This window comes from Saccopteryx leptura, chromosome 2, assembly GCF_036850995.1.
Source record: "Saccopteryx leptura isolate mSacLep1 chromosome 2, mSacLep1_pri_phased_curated, whole genome shotgun sequence".
NCBI classification, from domain to species: Eukaryota; Metazoa; Chordata; class Mammalia; order Chiroptera; family Emballonuridae; genus Saccopteryx; species Saccopteryx leptura.
Window position 1 is genome coordinate 147249199 of NC_089504.1, and position 17955 is coordinate 147267153.

Consider the following 17955-nt stretch of genomic DNA (forward strand, 5'->3'; position numbering starts at 1 on the left):
TGGACTGTTACATAATTTTTTTTCACTACCAATAAAATGTTCCCATTGGAACCCTACCTGAAATAACCCATCCAGACATTTACTAACCTGTGACCTTGGGTTACTCAGTGACTTTGCCCGTAGTGGCCATCACTAAAATGGGAATAATGATATGCTTCACATATTGTGAAGCTTAATTAACTTTTGTAGCTTAGGGCCGACTCCAGCACCCCTTGTAAATGCAAAATTTAGTAGTATTTGTTGAGATGTTTGGTCTCCCATTTAAGCAGTCCTTTTTTTTAATCTTCAAAAATAAACGGGGGGTGGCATTTAAGACACTGGAAAGCAAGGAAAACATGGTTTTATTCAATATTTATTTTAAGTGCATTTATCTTTAAGATTCCTTAATATGAAAATGTAAATGTTAATTGTCAAAGTTCAAAAGATTGCTTCCCAACCAGTTTAATTACTGTTTGCATAACTCAGCACAGCATAATCTAGTTTGATACGTGAAACCAACCAAAGGCAAAATGAATTAAGAGCATTACTCTTATTTCCACAGAACTAGGGCAGTTCACACTGTATTTAATTCATAGTTTGCTAAAGTTAGTTTGTGGATAATTCATGGGAAGTGTGCTAACCAGATACCTAAAATACTAGCAGAAGGCTCAAAAAAGCCTATTCCTTTAGACCTTAAAAAAAAAAGGGTAACAAATTGACTTTATTCCCATCTGTGAATGATGCGTAGCGTGAAGAGCTGCCCCACGGAGCTTCGTTTTCCTCAGGAGCGCCGCCCCGGTTCTGTCGGGCGGGCGGGCGCGGGACTCCCCAGCAGCCCTCCCCACAGCCCGGCCCGGGACGCTAACGTTGCTTCCACCCCTAACCCTGAAAAAACCCTTAGGGGCTGTCTCCCCGCGCCGCCCCCCTTTCCGCCGGCTTTGTGTGCGTGTGAAATGTGCGGCACATTGCAGATGAACCCTAAACCCGGCGAGCCCAGTCTATTGTTCCCCGCGAGGAGCTGCCGGGGCGGTGTGGAGCCGGGTGCAGTGCCGCGGCCGGCCCTCGGGGGTCGCTGTGCCGTGCTGGCTGCCCAGCCGTGGCGGAGGCGCTGGCGGCGGCAGAAAGGAGGGCTGGCCGGGAGAGAAGCGGCAGGGCGGCGCGCAGCGGCTCAGCTGCCGCCGGTGCCTTCTGCTCCTGGGCGGCTGAGGCCGCGCGTGAATGTATGCGAGGGCCTTGCGGAGCCGCGGCCGGAACACACGCTGTCACCTCGCTTTCCACAAACCACCACACAGACCTCCCCCTCCCCACCCCCAGCCCCGCCTGCCCCAGCCCCGCCGCCGCCGCCGCCGCCCCCGAAACTCCCGGGCCTCCAGCCTCCCCGACCCCTCACCGTCGGCTCGCCATTCCCCTCGCTCGCTCGCTCGCTCGCGCGCGCCCGGCAGCAGCACCATGTTGAATCGCGTCCCCAGGCCGAGCCGCCAGAGCCGGCGGCGCTGAGAGGCGGGCGAGAGCCGGGCCGCGGGGAGGGAGGGAAGGAAGCGGTGGGGGCCGCGCTCGCCCCGCGACTTCGCGCGGATCTGGCAGTCGCTTGCCCCTCTAGTTTCGCTCCGATTTCTTTAAACTTTTTTAGAAATTCCCCTCCCTCCTTCCCTCCTCTCCCCCTGGCCTCCCGCTCCCTCTTTCCCCTCCTCCTCCTCCTCCTCCCCCTCCCTCCCTCCCTCCCTGCGCCGCCGCCGCCGCCGCCGCCGCCGCCACCGCCGGCCCATGACTGAGCCCCGCCGCCGCCGGCCGAGGAATGGGCTCCGGGCTCTGGTAGGAAGCGCAGGGAGCGGGGGGCGCTTTTAAAACACCGATCTGGGTTTTTTTAAAACCTCCTTTGAAAAAATAATGGCAAACTCGACGGGGAAGGCGCCTCCGGACGAGCGGAGAAAGGGACTTGCTTTCCTGGACGAGCTGCGGCAGTTCCACCACAGCAGAGGGTGAGAGCAGAACCGGGGGGGCAGCGCCGGGCGAGCCGGGGCGAACGGGGCTCTCCCGCCCGGGCCGGGCGCGGGGTCCCGGCTGACAAGTGCGGGGCTTTCTCTCTCTCCCGCAGGTCTCCTTTTAAAAAAATCCCTGCGGTGGGTGGGAAGGAACTGGATCTTCACGGTCTCTACACCAGAGTCACTACTTTAGGCGGATTCGCGAAGGTGAGTGGAAGTTTTAATTTGTATTTCCCTCTCGCTGGCCTCTTCCAAAAAGTCTCCTTTGACCCCGGAGTGGGCGCTCGGGGCCGGGGGGGTGGCCCGCGGGGGCAAAAGGCGTTCTTTTCGCTCGCAGCCGTTGGCACGGAGGCGGACGGCGGCGGGGCTGTTTTTGGCCTGGTGGCTCGCGTGCGCGCGGCGGGCGCGGGGCTCGGGCGGGCGGGCGGCCCGGCGCCGGCTCGCGCCCTGCCCGCTGCCCGGCCGGCCCGGCGGGGTCTGAGCGCCGCGGCGGGGCGTGCGGGCGTGCGGGGCGCCCGCCAAAGCCCCGCGCCCGCCCCGTGCCCGCGCCCTCTCGCTCGCGAGTCGGCTCTGCCGCCGCTGCCGCTCTAGCACAGGCGGAGACACAGAGACACACAGACTCTGAGAGCAGTTTTCGTGCAACTCAAAATTAGCGCGGGCAGGTTTAACATCGATAATCGGCTGCGAAATGATCCCGGCAGCCGGGGGCACAGCCTCGCCCCGTCGCCCTCGGTTTATATAGCTAACAAAAGAAACCGGGACCTGTCTCCAAATAGCCATCTTAGGCTTCAAGGCTAGGCAGAAGCTGTAGGCCTCAAAGAAGGGCCTATGGAGATGGATAGATCTGGGAGAGGGATCGGAATCGGCTCCGGCCCCCCCAGAACCTGCGGACGTCGCTGTCCGGAACAGTATTGATCCTTTTGAACTTTTTTTTTTTTTTTTTTGGTGTAAACCGACCGCGTTGAGATTTAAAAGGGGGCGACAGAGGGACTTGCGATTGGTTATTGTCCGGGCTTCAAAAACAAAACAAACCCACCAGACCCCCCCTTCCCGCCCCCCAAACAAAACAAGTCCTATTAAATACAGGACTCTCGGGTGAAAACACACTGATTCGAGCAGTCTTTGCTCAGTAACTCTTACGGATCGATCCGAAACACCTATTGATGGCTGGGTAGCTACAGATCTCTGTAGAATGGGTATTTATTTCATAGTTAGGTTAGAGTTTCTTGGATTGTGCATTTTCAGACAAGCGTGGCTGTGTTTTTAACAGGTTTCTGAGAAGAATCAGTGGGGAGAAATTGTTGAAGAGTTCAACTTTCCCAGAAGTTGTTCTAACGCTGCCTTTGCTTTAAAACAGTATTACTTGCGGTGAGTAGTAGTGACTCTTGCACAGTATTTGGAAATAAAGGACTTATGGGGAGATTTGTTTTTAGCAAACACACACACATACACACATACACACACACACACACACACACCAACTTGCACACCAAGCAGTTTTCTGAACTTCTGTTAATTTCAGCCTGGGAACATTAAATATCCATGAAGTGAAGTTGGTGAAAGTTTTCCTCACCTATTTTAGGATTGTTTACATTTTTTTTATACTCGATCATTACAGGTGACACCGCCCCCCCATCTTGGTCTTGGTAAACATTCTTTGTGACATTGTTATTGATTGCTTGATATCCAAAGAGGTGCAGAAAGGTGATGCTTAGTAAAAGAGTTAAAATAGTTAATGAAACTTGGTGTCCCTTGGGAAATTTTTTTCTTTGTTTTGTAAACTCTTTTGTCTTTTTAAATCTGACTTTATAAGATTCTTATAAAATGAAACCTCTTGTGTGAAACCGTGTTACTGAGTAGTTTTTCAGTAGAATATTTCTACATAGCCTTAGATGACTAGGATCGTTTTTAGAATAATTTTTAAAATAAATTTTAAGTTACTTAAAAACATTCAAAAGAATTATTGCATATTTAGGAAAATTAAAGATTCTATTGAAAGGAAATACTATGATTTGGATTTTTCTTTCATTCTTACCTTTATTTTGACTATTTATTTGATGAGTAAATTTCTTAGTGGTATGTGAGAAGTTTAGATAATATATTTTGTGATCATCTTTATTTTTGTCACAAAGTTTTATTCCTAGGAATATTTTTATATTGTACTTTATTATGAGGTCATCTTTTATTTTTAATGTTTACTTGCCCATTGAGGGTCCTTAATTGGTGGTTGTTATTTAGAACTAAAATATTGTTTATTATACTTACTACTTTTTAATAATGATATTATAGGATGGCCTTTTTAAAATAATGTGGCTTTTACATAATTTGAGTTTGGCATTTATCATTACTGCAAATGTGATATCCCAATGCAGATATTCTGTGTTATGTTTAGCATTCTGAAATAGAATTGTAGTAATTGCCCAGGCGTTCTTCCTATTGGCTCTCATAGATTGACTGCAGGCTTGAAGCTGAAAAGTTCCCAAAACTGTATGGGTAGTTACTGAGATACACAGTATAGAACTTATTAAATATGTTATCTAAGGTGTGTGTGTGATCACGTGTGTTAGAGTACATTTTAAAATAAGGGACCAAAATAAAAGTAAAACAAAATGTGGTAAGAAGTAGGTAATTTTATATTGATAGTGATACTTAGTTGCTCATTCCCTTTTATTATAATATTGAGAAGAATACTATTAATACATGTGCCGGTTTTCTGGTAATCAATTTGAACCATTTGGATTTTAGACTGTTTAAAATACATATTTAAAGTTATGCCTGATACTTACTGGTTTGACTGATTGATTGCTTGATTGAAATTTAATACCCATAAGGTACTGTGTGATATATATGGTTCATGAGATAGATGTGTGCTTTTCTGAAGAATTTACATTCATCCTAACAGGGTTTCAGTATAATCAATTAAATGGCTAGGCTTCCAATTTTTTGCAAGTTACATAAATACTGTTTTTCCAGTTTTGATTTGTATCTTGAGATCCTATCATCCACGGATTGTATTTCTAGGTACTATTTTTAACTATATAGTTTCAAGGTTGTAACTTTTTACATTGTTCTCAGATCAATTTGAGCACTATACTCTTATTAGAAGCTGTTTTTTGATCTATGTCTTTAGCTAAACTTGTTTTTCCTCCATATGTTTTTCTCCATGTTTGTTTTTGTAGGATTGTAGCTAGGCTACTGGAAAAAAAAAGTTGAGCATTTGTTTTGGAAAATAAAACCATGAGAAGATTTGTGTGGCTTCTAAAGAAATACAAATATATGTATATGCTGTCAAAAATTGGGTACTACCAACCTTGAAGGATTTTTCTCATAGTGGAGTAATATTGCATAGTTAGAGGACATATATGATGCTGGGTTTTATACCTTCCTCTGAAAAATCGTAACTAGCAGACAGGACACCAAGCTTTCACAGTGATTCTGTTAACCATAAGAGTGCCTCTTCATAGTAAGAAATAGTAATCAAGTGACTTTATAAGTTACCTCGTTCATATATTAAATTGAATATCACGGTTTCTGATAGCAGATAATGTGTTTTATAAATCATAGATGGAATAATTTCCTTAATATGAACTGCTTTTTCATTTGACCTATTATAAGACTGTCCTTATATGTGGTAGTTCTCATTTACTCTACAAGATTACAGAACTGACATTGCTCTGTAATCGTATTATTAATTGGATGGTTGTTAGCCTAGTATTTTTATCATATATCTTCATGATATTACAGACGTTTCAATAAATAAGAGCAAACTCGTGTGCAGGGCGTGTATATTTTCTAACATTTTTAGGTTTATTTTGATATAAACGTAGACAGTTATTAAATAGAGACCTGAGTTTAGTGGTCTGCCAAAAATTAGCTTGATTGTATCAAACATGTATCTGTTCTGTTCTAGACTGCCTGCAAAGATTCCTCCAAGTCTAAAATTGAAAATGCAATTGATTGTTTCAAGATTGGAATTTAGTATTTTTAAATGTCCTTACTGATGATGTGTAAAAGTACTCTATTTGAGAATTGTATATTAATCATCCGTGATGTCCATATATTTTGTTTGCATTTAGTTTCTTTCTTGGCACATAAACTGCAATATATTCCATAAATGCTTATTATTAGATTATCCCTAAAGTATAAAAGGATAAGGTATAATTTTACACATTTCATAAATGAAGAAATTAAAGTACCAAAAAAAAATCAGAATGGCTTTAGTGGCATTTGTTAATTGGACAAAAAAGTTGTATTCCTGACATGTGTTTGCAATGTTTAATCTATTATGAGTTCAGTTTGCTAGTAACAAGTGATTTTTAAAAATTAAAATATAATTGGAAATTATATTTGGTTAAATTTTGCCCAAGTTTATACCCATTGTGCTCTTTATTTACTCTGTGAGGCGGGTTTTTTTAACCCCATTGTCATGCTAAGATTGGGGGCGAAATTATTACTCTTATTTCCATTAAGAATTTGAAGTCTTGGTGTGAAGATTTAGGTAAATATTTCAAATACTTGAATAATTTCGTTTAACTTACTGACTACAGTAGTACAGCTATAGTTAAGGGTAACTTGATGTTTCCATTATAAAACTTGATTTTTTGGAAAGGAAGTGAAATATCTTAGACATGAAAAATTTTTGTACAAATTATATGTTACCGGTTTTCTCATATTACATGATTTCTTTACATGTATCTACCTTTAGAATAGTCAGGAACTTAATTGTAGAGTTTCACCCACCGTAGTGAATTTTCAGTTGCATTGTGAATTTATTCTATTTCCCTTCATTGATAAAACCCTCCCTAAATAATACCAATAGAGTTTACATTTGTCAGTTATAGAGAATGGATAAACTCATATGTTCTGTAGTTACAGTCCACTATGTAGATCATTTCTTTTAAGAGAAAGCCTTTTATGAATTACTTGAGGTTCAGTGAAAGAATGCTTCAAAACTGTAATAAATATGAAAATAAAGTAATACCTTGAATTTGTGAACTGCTAAACATAATTGATTACTAGAGATTGCTCTCCCTTTTCAAGGAAGGAAAATAAAAGTAATATGGAGACTGGAAGAACAACTGTATCTAAATAAATTATTCATGTATGCATTTTAAATAATAATTTTAAATTGTATCCTTTCATTTTTAACAAACCTGATTTTGACATCTTCTGATATTGTTACATTTTAAAGGACATGCAGATTTGTTAAAAAGGAGAGTAGAAAGTTGAAAGACTGATCAGAGCTCAGCTAGGTTAGTGTTGTGTCTTACAAACCATATTTTAAGCAGCTTAAATTTGCCCCAAAGTGGAAATAAATCTTTTTTCGAAATAGATAACTTATTGAAGATAAAAATTTCACTGAGGATTCAAATTAAGAACTCTAACTCTCAAAAATGTTTATATGCATTTTTGCATTTAAGTTTTTTGTCTCAGATGTTAACTAAAAATGTTGTACTAAATAAGAGGAATCTTTTATAATCCTACCTCTTCTCTGTTGTGGAGTCAATATTTCCATAGTTGGTTGTGTGTGAAACCCACTTTAACCCTGCTAGAAAAGTTTATCTCTTCTGTTGATCTTTTATATTCCTGAAGTAAATAATATTGGAAGTTGAAAGGGAAGGAAAAACAAAACATTTTAATTCATTGGAATTTAGGTATATTAGTTAGCAAGCAAGCACTCAATCTATATTTTTAGATAAAATATTTGGAGTATTTATTATTATTTGGTGAAGGCTTCTTGTTGAGCATTTTCCAGAGTGGCATAGACCCTATTAAAGTTTACTGGTAAAAATAGGGTTAGTCAGAATTGGGAATTAGAGAGACTTCTGGGGCATGGGATTCTCTGTCTCTGCTCCTTTGATTTGCCACCGCCATCATAACCACACTCTTGTTATTCAGGAGCAATTAGAGTAGAAATTCCCAAATTGTGTTGTGTTAAAAACTTATTTTCCTGAAATGTTAATATGTTTCCTTGAAAAAGGGTCAAATGAATTTGAGTAATAAAGCTAAACTTTGTTACTGTATTGTAGGACTTTTTTGAGACTTGAGTCTAATAATGTGCATTGTGGAAGTGTAGCTAATTTGGGAAAACACTGGTTATTACTTCCCATCCCCTACCCACAGTAAGTGATGTTGCCCAGACACCCACCACACCTCACAAGGGTGTGGCATGAAACCCCATGTTTGAAGAACACCTACTAAATTCTGTGGAGCACAATTTGGGAAACATATTTTTTCTACTGTTTAAATTACAATGTGTGTGACAAAGACATATGTGACCATGAGAAAGATTTTTCAGTCTTAGGCAGTGGTTCATATGTTGGCATGATAGTCTTTAGGGCAAAACAATTTACAATTAATTTTATTTGATTGGTTAGTTCTCTTTTAAGATTTATTTGAACCAGCAGCACCCAAAAGGCAAGTAGCTGTCTTTATTTCCCCTGTTGTCTATCATTCTAACTAGAGGCTTCTTTTTTTAACAAAATATTTATATTTAAAATTTTGTTTTTTATACTTTTCTAACAAGCCTTTCTAAAGAATTGTAGCAGAATCATTGATCACATTGTTTTAGAACTTTGTATTTTGGAATAGTAATTTTGAAGTAGCATGATAGTGATAGTCCTGCTAAAAACTTATATTACCTCATTCAGTTCTACAACTTAGAAAACCGAGAAGTCCTATCATGAATTTTGGTATCAGGGAAAACTGTTCAGAAATAGATAGTGGTTCAAGGACCAAACTTACTATAGTTAAAAATGGAAATGTTAGGATTAAAGATTATCTTCAGATATTTTACAACCTGAAATTGTAAGCATTTTTATGAAAAGCAAAAGTATTGGCTTTTTAAAATTGAATTTATTTGAGTAACGTTGGTTAACAAAATTATACAGATTTTAGGTGCACAATTCTACAACACATTTATGTAAAAGTATTGGCTTTTGAATTTAAAATAAATGTAAATAACATGTTTAGTTCTATTATCCATAGTAGAGCCAAGGAAACAGATTGATTTTCTATTCAGATATATACAAAATACATATATGCTGATTGATGCTGGTGTTGGTTACCTATCATAAAATTCCTTTATTTTATTTTTTGAGAGAGAGAGACAGACAGGGACAGACTGACAGGAAGGGAGAGATGAGAAGCATCAACTCATAGTTGCGGCACCTTAGTTGTTCATTGATTGCTTCTCAAACGTGCCTGGACTGGGGCGCTCCAGCCACACCAATGATCCCTTGCTCAAGCCAGCTTCCTTGGGCTTCAAGCCAGCGACCATGGGGTCATGTCTGTGATCCCACACTCAAGCTGGCAGGCAACCCTGCGTTCAAGCTGGATGAGCCTGCACTCAAGCTGTCAACCTCAGGACTTTGAACCTGGATCCTCAGCACCCCAGGTCGACACTCTATCAATTGTGCCACTGCTGGTCAGGCTATCATAAAATTTATTAATACATTTAGTTAGTAAGTAAAACTTTGGGGGTATCTGGAATAAAGAGGTGGTTTAAAATAAATTGTCACTCTCAGTACCATTCAAATTACCTATGAATTTCATTAAGCTTTCCCAGAATCATGTTATTAAAATAGAGTCTAACATATATTTTTCTGTTTTAAAACAAATAAATTTAACTTGTGCTTGGATACTTTTTGCATATTTGTTATGTTGTAAGTTGGAAATTAATGCCTTTCTACAAGATATATACCCTGTTGACCAAGTATATTATAATAACCTAGCACTAGAACTTAATCTTGGTGATATCTGGGAATAGCTTTCACATTTTGTTTGAATTCTTGGCCAAAAATGATAGGTCCATCGTTCTATTAATACCCAAGTCAATGTTGGCAGGGTCCTCCCCATCTTACTGAAAAAGAACTTTGAATGGGGCTGAATCTGTTGTTTTGGCTGTTTTATTTCATTGGTTTTTTGTTTGTTTTGTTTTGCCTGTGAAAGTATTTTGTCAATATTAACATCTAAAATGAGTTGGTTTTTATTTTTCTTCCCCCCCCTTTTTATTGAATTTATTGGGGTGACACTGGTTGACAAAATTATATAGGTTTCAGGTGCTCAATTCTACAATACATCATCTGTACACTGTTCTTCATCACCCCAAATTAGTTCTTTTTTTTTTTTTTTTTTTTGTATTTTTCTGAAGTTGGAAACAGGGAGGCAGTCAGACAGACTTCCGCATGCGCCCGACTGGGATCCACCTGGCACACCCACCAGGGGGTGATGCTCTGCCCATCTGGGGCGTCGCTCTGTTGCAACCAGAGCCATTCTAGCGCCCGAGGCAGAGGCCTCAGAGCCATCCTCAGCGCCCAGGCTAACTTTGCTCCAATGGAGCCTTTGCTGCAGGAGGGGAAGAGAGAGACAGAGAGGAAGGAGAGGGGGAGGGGTGGAGAAGCAAATGGATGCTTCTCCTGTGTGCCCTGGCCGGGAATCGAACCCAGGACTCCTGCATGCCAGGCCGATGCTCTACCACTGAGCCAACCTGCCAGGGCCCCAAATTAGTTCTTAATGGTCCCCTTGCCTTTTCCCATCATACTGTTGATTTGTTGAGGTAATGGGGTCGTTTTGTCCTTTAGAATGTCCCAAATTCTGGATTTAGTTGATCCTTTCCTTCTAGTGTCAGTTAACCTGTTCATCTATCCTTAGTATTTATTTTCTGAAAATTGATAGTTAGATCTAAAGGTTGATAACATTCAAGTTGAATTTTAGGCATAGGTAATAGGTAGTGCTGTGTTCTTCAGATCATGAGGCTTAGTTGTCCTGCTATAGTGCAAAGATTGTTCATTGGTTTTAGATATTGTCTGAAACTTCGTATTTTTTAAAAAATGAGCCCCACGTGATTCTTAAGTATGCTGAAGTTTGAGAACAGGTGAACTAAGTATTGTCATGATACCAATTTAGTTGCTGAGATAACTAGTTTAACTTGGCATCAACATGTTGGCCATGGCTACATCCAGAACAAAACCTCTAGGTGACATCCGGTCTAGGGCACCTGCTCAAGCTGCACCTGTCATCTCTAAGCAAAGCCTAGACACACCCTACACTTTGTGCTCTAGAGACAGTAACAAGGGCTTCACTTCAATTAAGGGGAGAAGAGGGGTAAATGAAGCTACTAATTTGAACTTTTTATTACTGTATTTGTATTATTTGGATTTTTAAAAATTATTTTAAAATAAGTTTTTCTTAATATCTAGGATCTTTCTTTTCCTATATTGTACTTTATAATATTCTCTGCAAGTGGGATAGCATTTATTTTATTGAATTTACTGAAGGCTTTTATTTTCTATGTGAAGATTTTGCTGATCTATCCTAGTACTGTTTAGGGGAAATTAACTTGTATAAATGTCTATAAAAATAACTACTAACAATAGCCTGTTTTATTTAATGCACTTTGTTTTCATTTTTAAACCATTTTCATATGTGAAATTTTGTTTTTATTTCAAATTTCAGAAGTAATTGCTGTTATTTAATCTCAGAAAAATAACTTAGTAATAAATAGAAAAAAATTACACTGCTGAAACTTTTCTTTTAAAGCATATGAATTACTTCTTTAAAAAAGCTGTTTTTAAAAAAATAAAGATAAATAAAAATAAAAAAGCTGTTGTAAGTTATATCCAATTCTCAATCTTAAGTGTCCACCATAATTGCCAGATAGGAAAGTATATTGTACATGTTTTAAGGCCACAATTTCTCCCCTTCAACTTTCCAGAGAGAGAGAGAGTCAGAGAGAGGGATAGGTAGGGACAGACAGATAGGAACGGGGAGAGATGAGAAGCATCAATCATCAGTTTTTCGTTGAGACATCTTAGTTGTTCATTGATTGCTTTCTCATATGTGCCTTGACCGTGGGCCTTCAGCAGACCAAGCTACCCCTCGCTTGAGCCAGCGACCCTGGGTCCAAGCTGGTGATCCTTGCTCAAACCAGATGAGCCCACGCTCAAGCTGGCGACCTTGGGGTCTTGAATCTGGGTCTTCTGCATCCCAGTCTGACTCTCTATCCACATCCTAGTCTGACTCTCTATCCACTGCGCCACCACTTGGTCAGGCAGACCTACTTTATTACCTTTTACAAAGAATTGTCTTATACATAATTCTCCATTATCCATAGTCGTTAAGTATCTTCAGATATTAGTTCATGTTTTAGGCACATTTTACCTTTTGTTTATATTAGTAAATTATTTTTTATTTCCATATAATGGGGCAACTAGAATGTTACTTTTATGAAGTAATACTTGAATAAAGTTATATAAGAATCCATTCTTTGAATACACATCTTACTGTGAAATATGAAAAATATGTCATTTTTTTAGTATTGACTGTTAAAATTGGTAAATTCTTACAGTGTTAATGATCAGTTGCTATGTGCACATAGACAGTATTTATTATATAACCATGACATACACGTCTTTCATAGTTTTTGTTCATTTGTTTTTTTCCAAAGTTAGAAGCGGGGAGGCAGTCAGACAGAGTCCTGCATGCGCTGGACCAGGATCCACCCAGCATGCCTACCAGGGGGCAATGCTCCATTGCAGCCGGAGCCATTCTAGTGCCTGAAGTAGAGGCCATGGAGCCATCCTCAGCCCCCCCGGGCAAACTTTGTTCCAGTGGAGCCTTGGCTGCAGGAGGAGAAGAGAGAAATAGGAAGGAGAGGGGGAAGGGTAGAGAAGCAGGTGGGTGCTTCTCCTGTGTGCTCTGGCCGGGAATCAAACCTGGGACATCCATACGCCCAGCCAATGCTCTACCGCTGAGCCAACCGGCCAGGGCCTTGCATAGTTTAAAATGAAATTTTATTTTAAATAAGTAAAATTAATTTAAACATACATGTAGTCAATGGCAACATTCTTTTAAAACAAAGAACAGATTATAACTTAGGGTCCTTATGTATGCAGAAAATATATAAACTGTAGTTCTTTAGAGGATGGGGATGAATTTATTTTTTTTAAATGTCCCATTGATTTGAGAGAGAGAGAGAGAGGGAGGGAGAGGAAGGGGGGGAGAGGAAGAGAAGCATCAATTTGTTGTTTCACTTAGTTGTTCAATTTAGTTATGTACTCAATGATTGCTTCTGGTAGGTACTCTGACTGGGGATTGAACCCATGACCTCTAGTGTACCCGGTCAGTACTTTATCAGAGCCACTGCTAGCTAGGGCTGAGAGTTGGGGCTGAGTTTAAATTTGTCAGTAATAATGCTCAGGATAATCACACTTTCCATAATGGTTTATAGATTAAGTGAATTTTCTGTGTACTTGAGTACAGATCTGACCACTTAGTGCTTCATAAACAGTAGTTAGTACCTTAGCAGGCTGTACCTGCAAGTGCACTCACAAGTAGTAGGTCAAGAGTGCTTCAGTGATTTGGTATAATCTTTTTAGTTTACACCATTGAAAACTCAAACTTCTGAATTGCTGAGTAGTTTTTCCAGGTAGCTCCATATCACAATGTGTTAATTTAATCTAGTAGTAAAAATTTGTTTGAGAAAAATGGTAAACCCTTTTTTCTTGCCATGCTTTTTATAAATTACTGTCATTTTGCTATCTGTATAAGTGTTATTAGTCTTTAATCCTTTGATATCATTATAGATTAATGCCCTTTACTTGGAAATATAAGTGTTCAGCACCTTAGAATAAAAACATTCTCTTTCTTATGTGACAATATAGTATCAAATTTAGAAAATGTATCAAATTTAGAAAACTTAACATGGATATAATTGTATTATCTAATAATATACAGAACTTATTCAAATTTTACCAGTTGTCCCAAAGATGTCTTTTTAGCTATCATATACACCTGCCCAATCCATGATCTTATATTATATATCTTTAGTTCTTGAGCCTGTCATGATACTATCATTTTTGGACAGTATAGGCCAACTGTATTACAAAATTTGGACTTGTCAAATGTTTTTTTATCAGATTAGATTTAGGTTAAGTGTTTTTGGAAGGAGGTGTGTGATGTCACTTTGTCTCGTTACTGCTGATAACTTTGGTTAAGGTGGTATCCTCCTGGCTTTTCTACCATGAAGTTTCTATTTTCTCCTTTATAATTAATAAGTAACCTATGGGTACATACTTTGAGACCATGGAAATTTTTTTTTTCCTTATAAGAGAGAGGAAGGGAGAGAGATGAGAAGCATCAACTTGTAGTTGTGACACTTTAGTTGTTCATTGATTGCTTTTTCATACATACCTCGATGTGGGGGGGGGGGGCGCTGTAGCTGAGACAGTGACCCCTTGCTCAAGCCAGCGACCTTGGGCTTCAAGCCAGCAACCATGAGATCATATCTATAATCCCACGCTCAAGTTGGCAACCCCATGCACAAGCTGGTGAGCCCACACTCAAGCAGGCAACCTTGGGGTTTTGAACCTGGGACCTTAGCTCTATCCATTGTGCCACCACCAGTCAGGCACAAAATAGTGTTCAATGCAAACTGTAATAATAAAAAAGTGATTGTCCATCAAACTTTTACCCAATTTTTAACATCGATTGATGATTCTTGCCTGAATCAATTATGAAGGATGTACAATTTCCTAACTCTGTTATTCCTTCTATGTTTATTAGTTAGCAGACTATGATAAGAAAAGTATTTTTATTCCTACTTGATTTTTATTTTATACGATGGATTAAAATCCATTATGTTATGTATTTTGCATTATGTTATTAAATTTGGCCACTAGGAGTCCTTTCAAGATGGCTTCTGTGCCTTCTTAACCTGTTCCCATTATTTTTGAGCTCTTTCTTGCTTTCTGACAAGATAAGATCTTCCAGGGTCAAGTTTTGCTTATCCAGCTCTCTAGCATCAGCTGTTTCTCCAAATTCTGATTATTTTTAGTGTGGAATGGTATATAGAAACCGTGATCTTGGTAGTGGTATGCTCATTGTTATTGGGTTATCTTTTCTTTCCAGCTCTTTTAGAGGACAGAGCTAGAAAGTTTATTTTTAAATGTAAATAGACATATTGAAAGTCATAAGGCTGTACTGATATCCCAAATTATTAGACTATACTTGTTTCTTTCTGTCTTTTTCCAGTCCATGTATTTCCCTTCACCTGCATTGAGAATCCTAGTTCCCAGTATATTTACTCATCTTGTAAGTTCTAATACATAGATAGAGAATACTTTTAGAATTGTTATACCCATACCACAACAAAGAACAAACGTGCCAAGTAGAGCTAAATATTTGTTTGTAGTTCTTTTTGTGTTTATACTGAAGCTATAGCATCAGTAAAGTATTAAAAAATTCACAGTGACTGGATTCTTTTTTTTCTGGGTATTATTATTTAAAATTCAGTAAAATTCGTATTTTTCCATTTGTATTCAGTTTTATGTTCTTCCCCATTCTTATTTCTTTAATTTTATTTATGAATATGTAAAACATTTAATATGATTCCAAAATTAGAATTTAAGAGAAGATATACTTGGAGGTTATCTGCTTCCCTCCTCTTTCTTTTCTACACTGTTCCCGCCCACACTTTGTTGGTAACCAATTTCTTTAACTTCTGATTACCCTTCCTGTGTTTTTCTTCTTTCTTTTTTCTTTTTACAAAAATAAGGAAATACATATATGCATTCTTAGTTACCCTTTTTAAAATGAATGTATACAATTTTTTTGTATTTTGCCCTTTTTTAGAAGCTTAATATATCTTGAATATTACCTGAAATAAATTGGAAAAACTTTATTTTTTTTTACATCTGCATAGTATTTTGTTGTGTGGATATATCTCAGTTTATTTAACTACTCTCCCGTAAAATGACAGAGTATTTCCAATATTTTATAATAGTAAATAATGCCATATGAGTAATCTTTTGCAAATCTGGTAACCTTATGCAGACCTATTTTTCAATTTTTGGGAGATGTGTCATCAGAATAAATTACTAAGGTGGGATTCATATAGTAATCAAGCATAATGCATATGTAGTTTTATGAAATATTGCCCAGTTCACTTTGTAGGCGAGAACTATATTTTATTTCCACAAGCAGTATATGAGAGTGCCTGTTTCCCACAGCTTTGTCAAGTGTTGTCTAGTTTTTTAAGTTTTATCAGTCTTGGGGGTTAAGAAATGGTATCTCACTATATTTTAATTATTGTAGTTTTATATAACATGTTTTAATACATATTTGGTAGCACCATTTCCATCTTATAGTTCTTTTTTCTTTTTTATAAGGTTTTATTAGCTATTCTTTTATGTTTGTTTTTCTCTGTGATCTTTAATGTTCTAGTTGTACAAAAACACTTTTTTATGGGAATAACATTAAATTTATAAAATACCTTAATACATCATGATGTTACTGAGTTGACCTACCCAAGAACAGTGAAGGTCTTTCTATTCAAATCTTTTTGTGTCAGTCAGGACTCTGAAATTTTCCTTAAGTATATTAGGTTTTTCTTGCTATTGTTTTTGTTTGTTTGTTTTTTACAGAGACAGAGAGTCAGAGAGAGGGATAGATAGGGACAGACAGACAGGAACAGAGAGAGATGAGAAGCATCAATCACTAGTTTTTCATTGCGACATCTTAGTTGTTCATTGATTGCTTTCTCATGTGCCTTGCCCATGAGGCTACGGCAGACTGAGTAACCTCTTGCTTGAGCCAGCGACCTTGGGTCCAAGGGTCCAAGCTTGTGAGCTTGCTGGCGACCTTGGGGGTCTCGAACCTGGGTCCTCTGTATCCCAGTCTGACGCTCTGTCTACTGTGCCACCACCTGGTCAGGCTTTCTGCTATTCTTTTTTTTTTTTTTTTTTTTTTTTTTTTTACAGAGAGAGGGATAGACAGGGACAGACAGGAACGGAGAGATGAGAAGCATCACTCATTAGTTTTTCGTTGCGGGTTGCAACACCTTAGTTGTTCATTGATTGCTTTCTCATATGTGCCTTGACCGCGGGCCTTCAGCAGACCGAGTAACCCGTTGCTCAAGCCAGCAACCTTGGGCTCAAGCTGGTGAGCTTTTGTTCAAACCAGATGAGCCTGCGCTCAAGCTGGCGACCTCAGGGTCTCGAACCTGGGTCTTCTGCATTTCAGTCAGACGCTCTATCCACTGCGCCACCACCTGGTCAGGCCTTTCTGCTATTCTTAATGTAGTTCTCTCTTCCATTATATCTTCAAATTGGTTATCATTTATTTACATGAAAGACTGACTTTTAATATTATAATCTGCCTTAACTATTTTTATCATTGATTTTTTTAAAATTTAGACATACTAGCATGTCATGTGCACATAAGGATAGTTTAACTTCTTTTCTAAATTTTGTGCCTTTAATTATTATTCTTTTGTCATTGTATTGGCCAGTGTTTAATAGTTGACAAGATAAGGGCATATTTTCCTTGCCTTGTAGCTGACCTTGTTTGATATATCCAACATTTCCTCCTTGAGTAAGATACTGCCTGCAGTGTGTTTTTGATACAGTCTTAATTCTATATATTTTACTAATACAGTTGTTTCTATATCTGTTTATTTAATGAACAATATTTTTGGACTTAGGAATCAGATTTATTGATATTTTCATATGTTTTGTCTAATATCATTTGGTTTTAATTTTTAAGATCTGTAATTTATTATCTGTATTATTTTTTTTTCTGAAGCTGGAAACGGGGAGAGACAGTCAGACAGACTCCTGCATGCGCCCGACCGGGATCCACCCGGCACGCCCACCAGGGGCTACGCTCTGCCCACCAGGGGGCGATGCTCTGCCCCTCTGGGATGTCGCTCTGCCGTGACCAGAGCCACTCTAGCACCTGGGGCAGAGGCCAAGGAGCCATCCCCAGCGCCCGGGCCATCTTTGCTCCAATGGAGCCTTGGCTGTGGGAGGGGAAGAGAGAGACAGAGAGGAAGGAGGGGGGGTGGAGAAGCAAATGGGCGCTTCTCCTATATGCCCTGGCCGGGTATCGAACCCGGGTCTCCCGCACTCCAGGCCGACGCTCTACCGCTGAGCCAACCGGCCAGGGCTGTAATTTATTATCTGTATTCAAGAGGGGAGCTATATCAAATGTAAAA

At 39.2% G+C, this 17955-nt stretch overlaps 1 protein-coding gene across 1 annotated transcript in view; it reads left to right on the forward strand.

The window, feature by feature from the left end:
- The first annotated feature begins 1740 nt into the window (after positions 1-1740).
- Positions 1741-17955, forward strand: part of ARID2 (AT-rich interaction domain 2) — a 203733-nt gene continuing 187518 nt past the window's right edge. Inside the window, exons 1-3 of the mRNA XM_066369020.1 lie at positions 1741-1958; positions 2075-2168; positions 3232-3329. Of these exons, the coding sequence (XP_066225117.1) occupies positions 1867-1958; positions 2075-2168; positions 3232-3329 (284 nt within the window). The 5' untranslated portion in view covers positions 1741-1866. The remainder of the gene's footprint in view (positions 1959-2074; positions 2169-3231; positions 3330-17955) is intronic.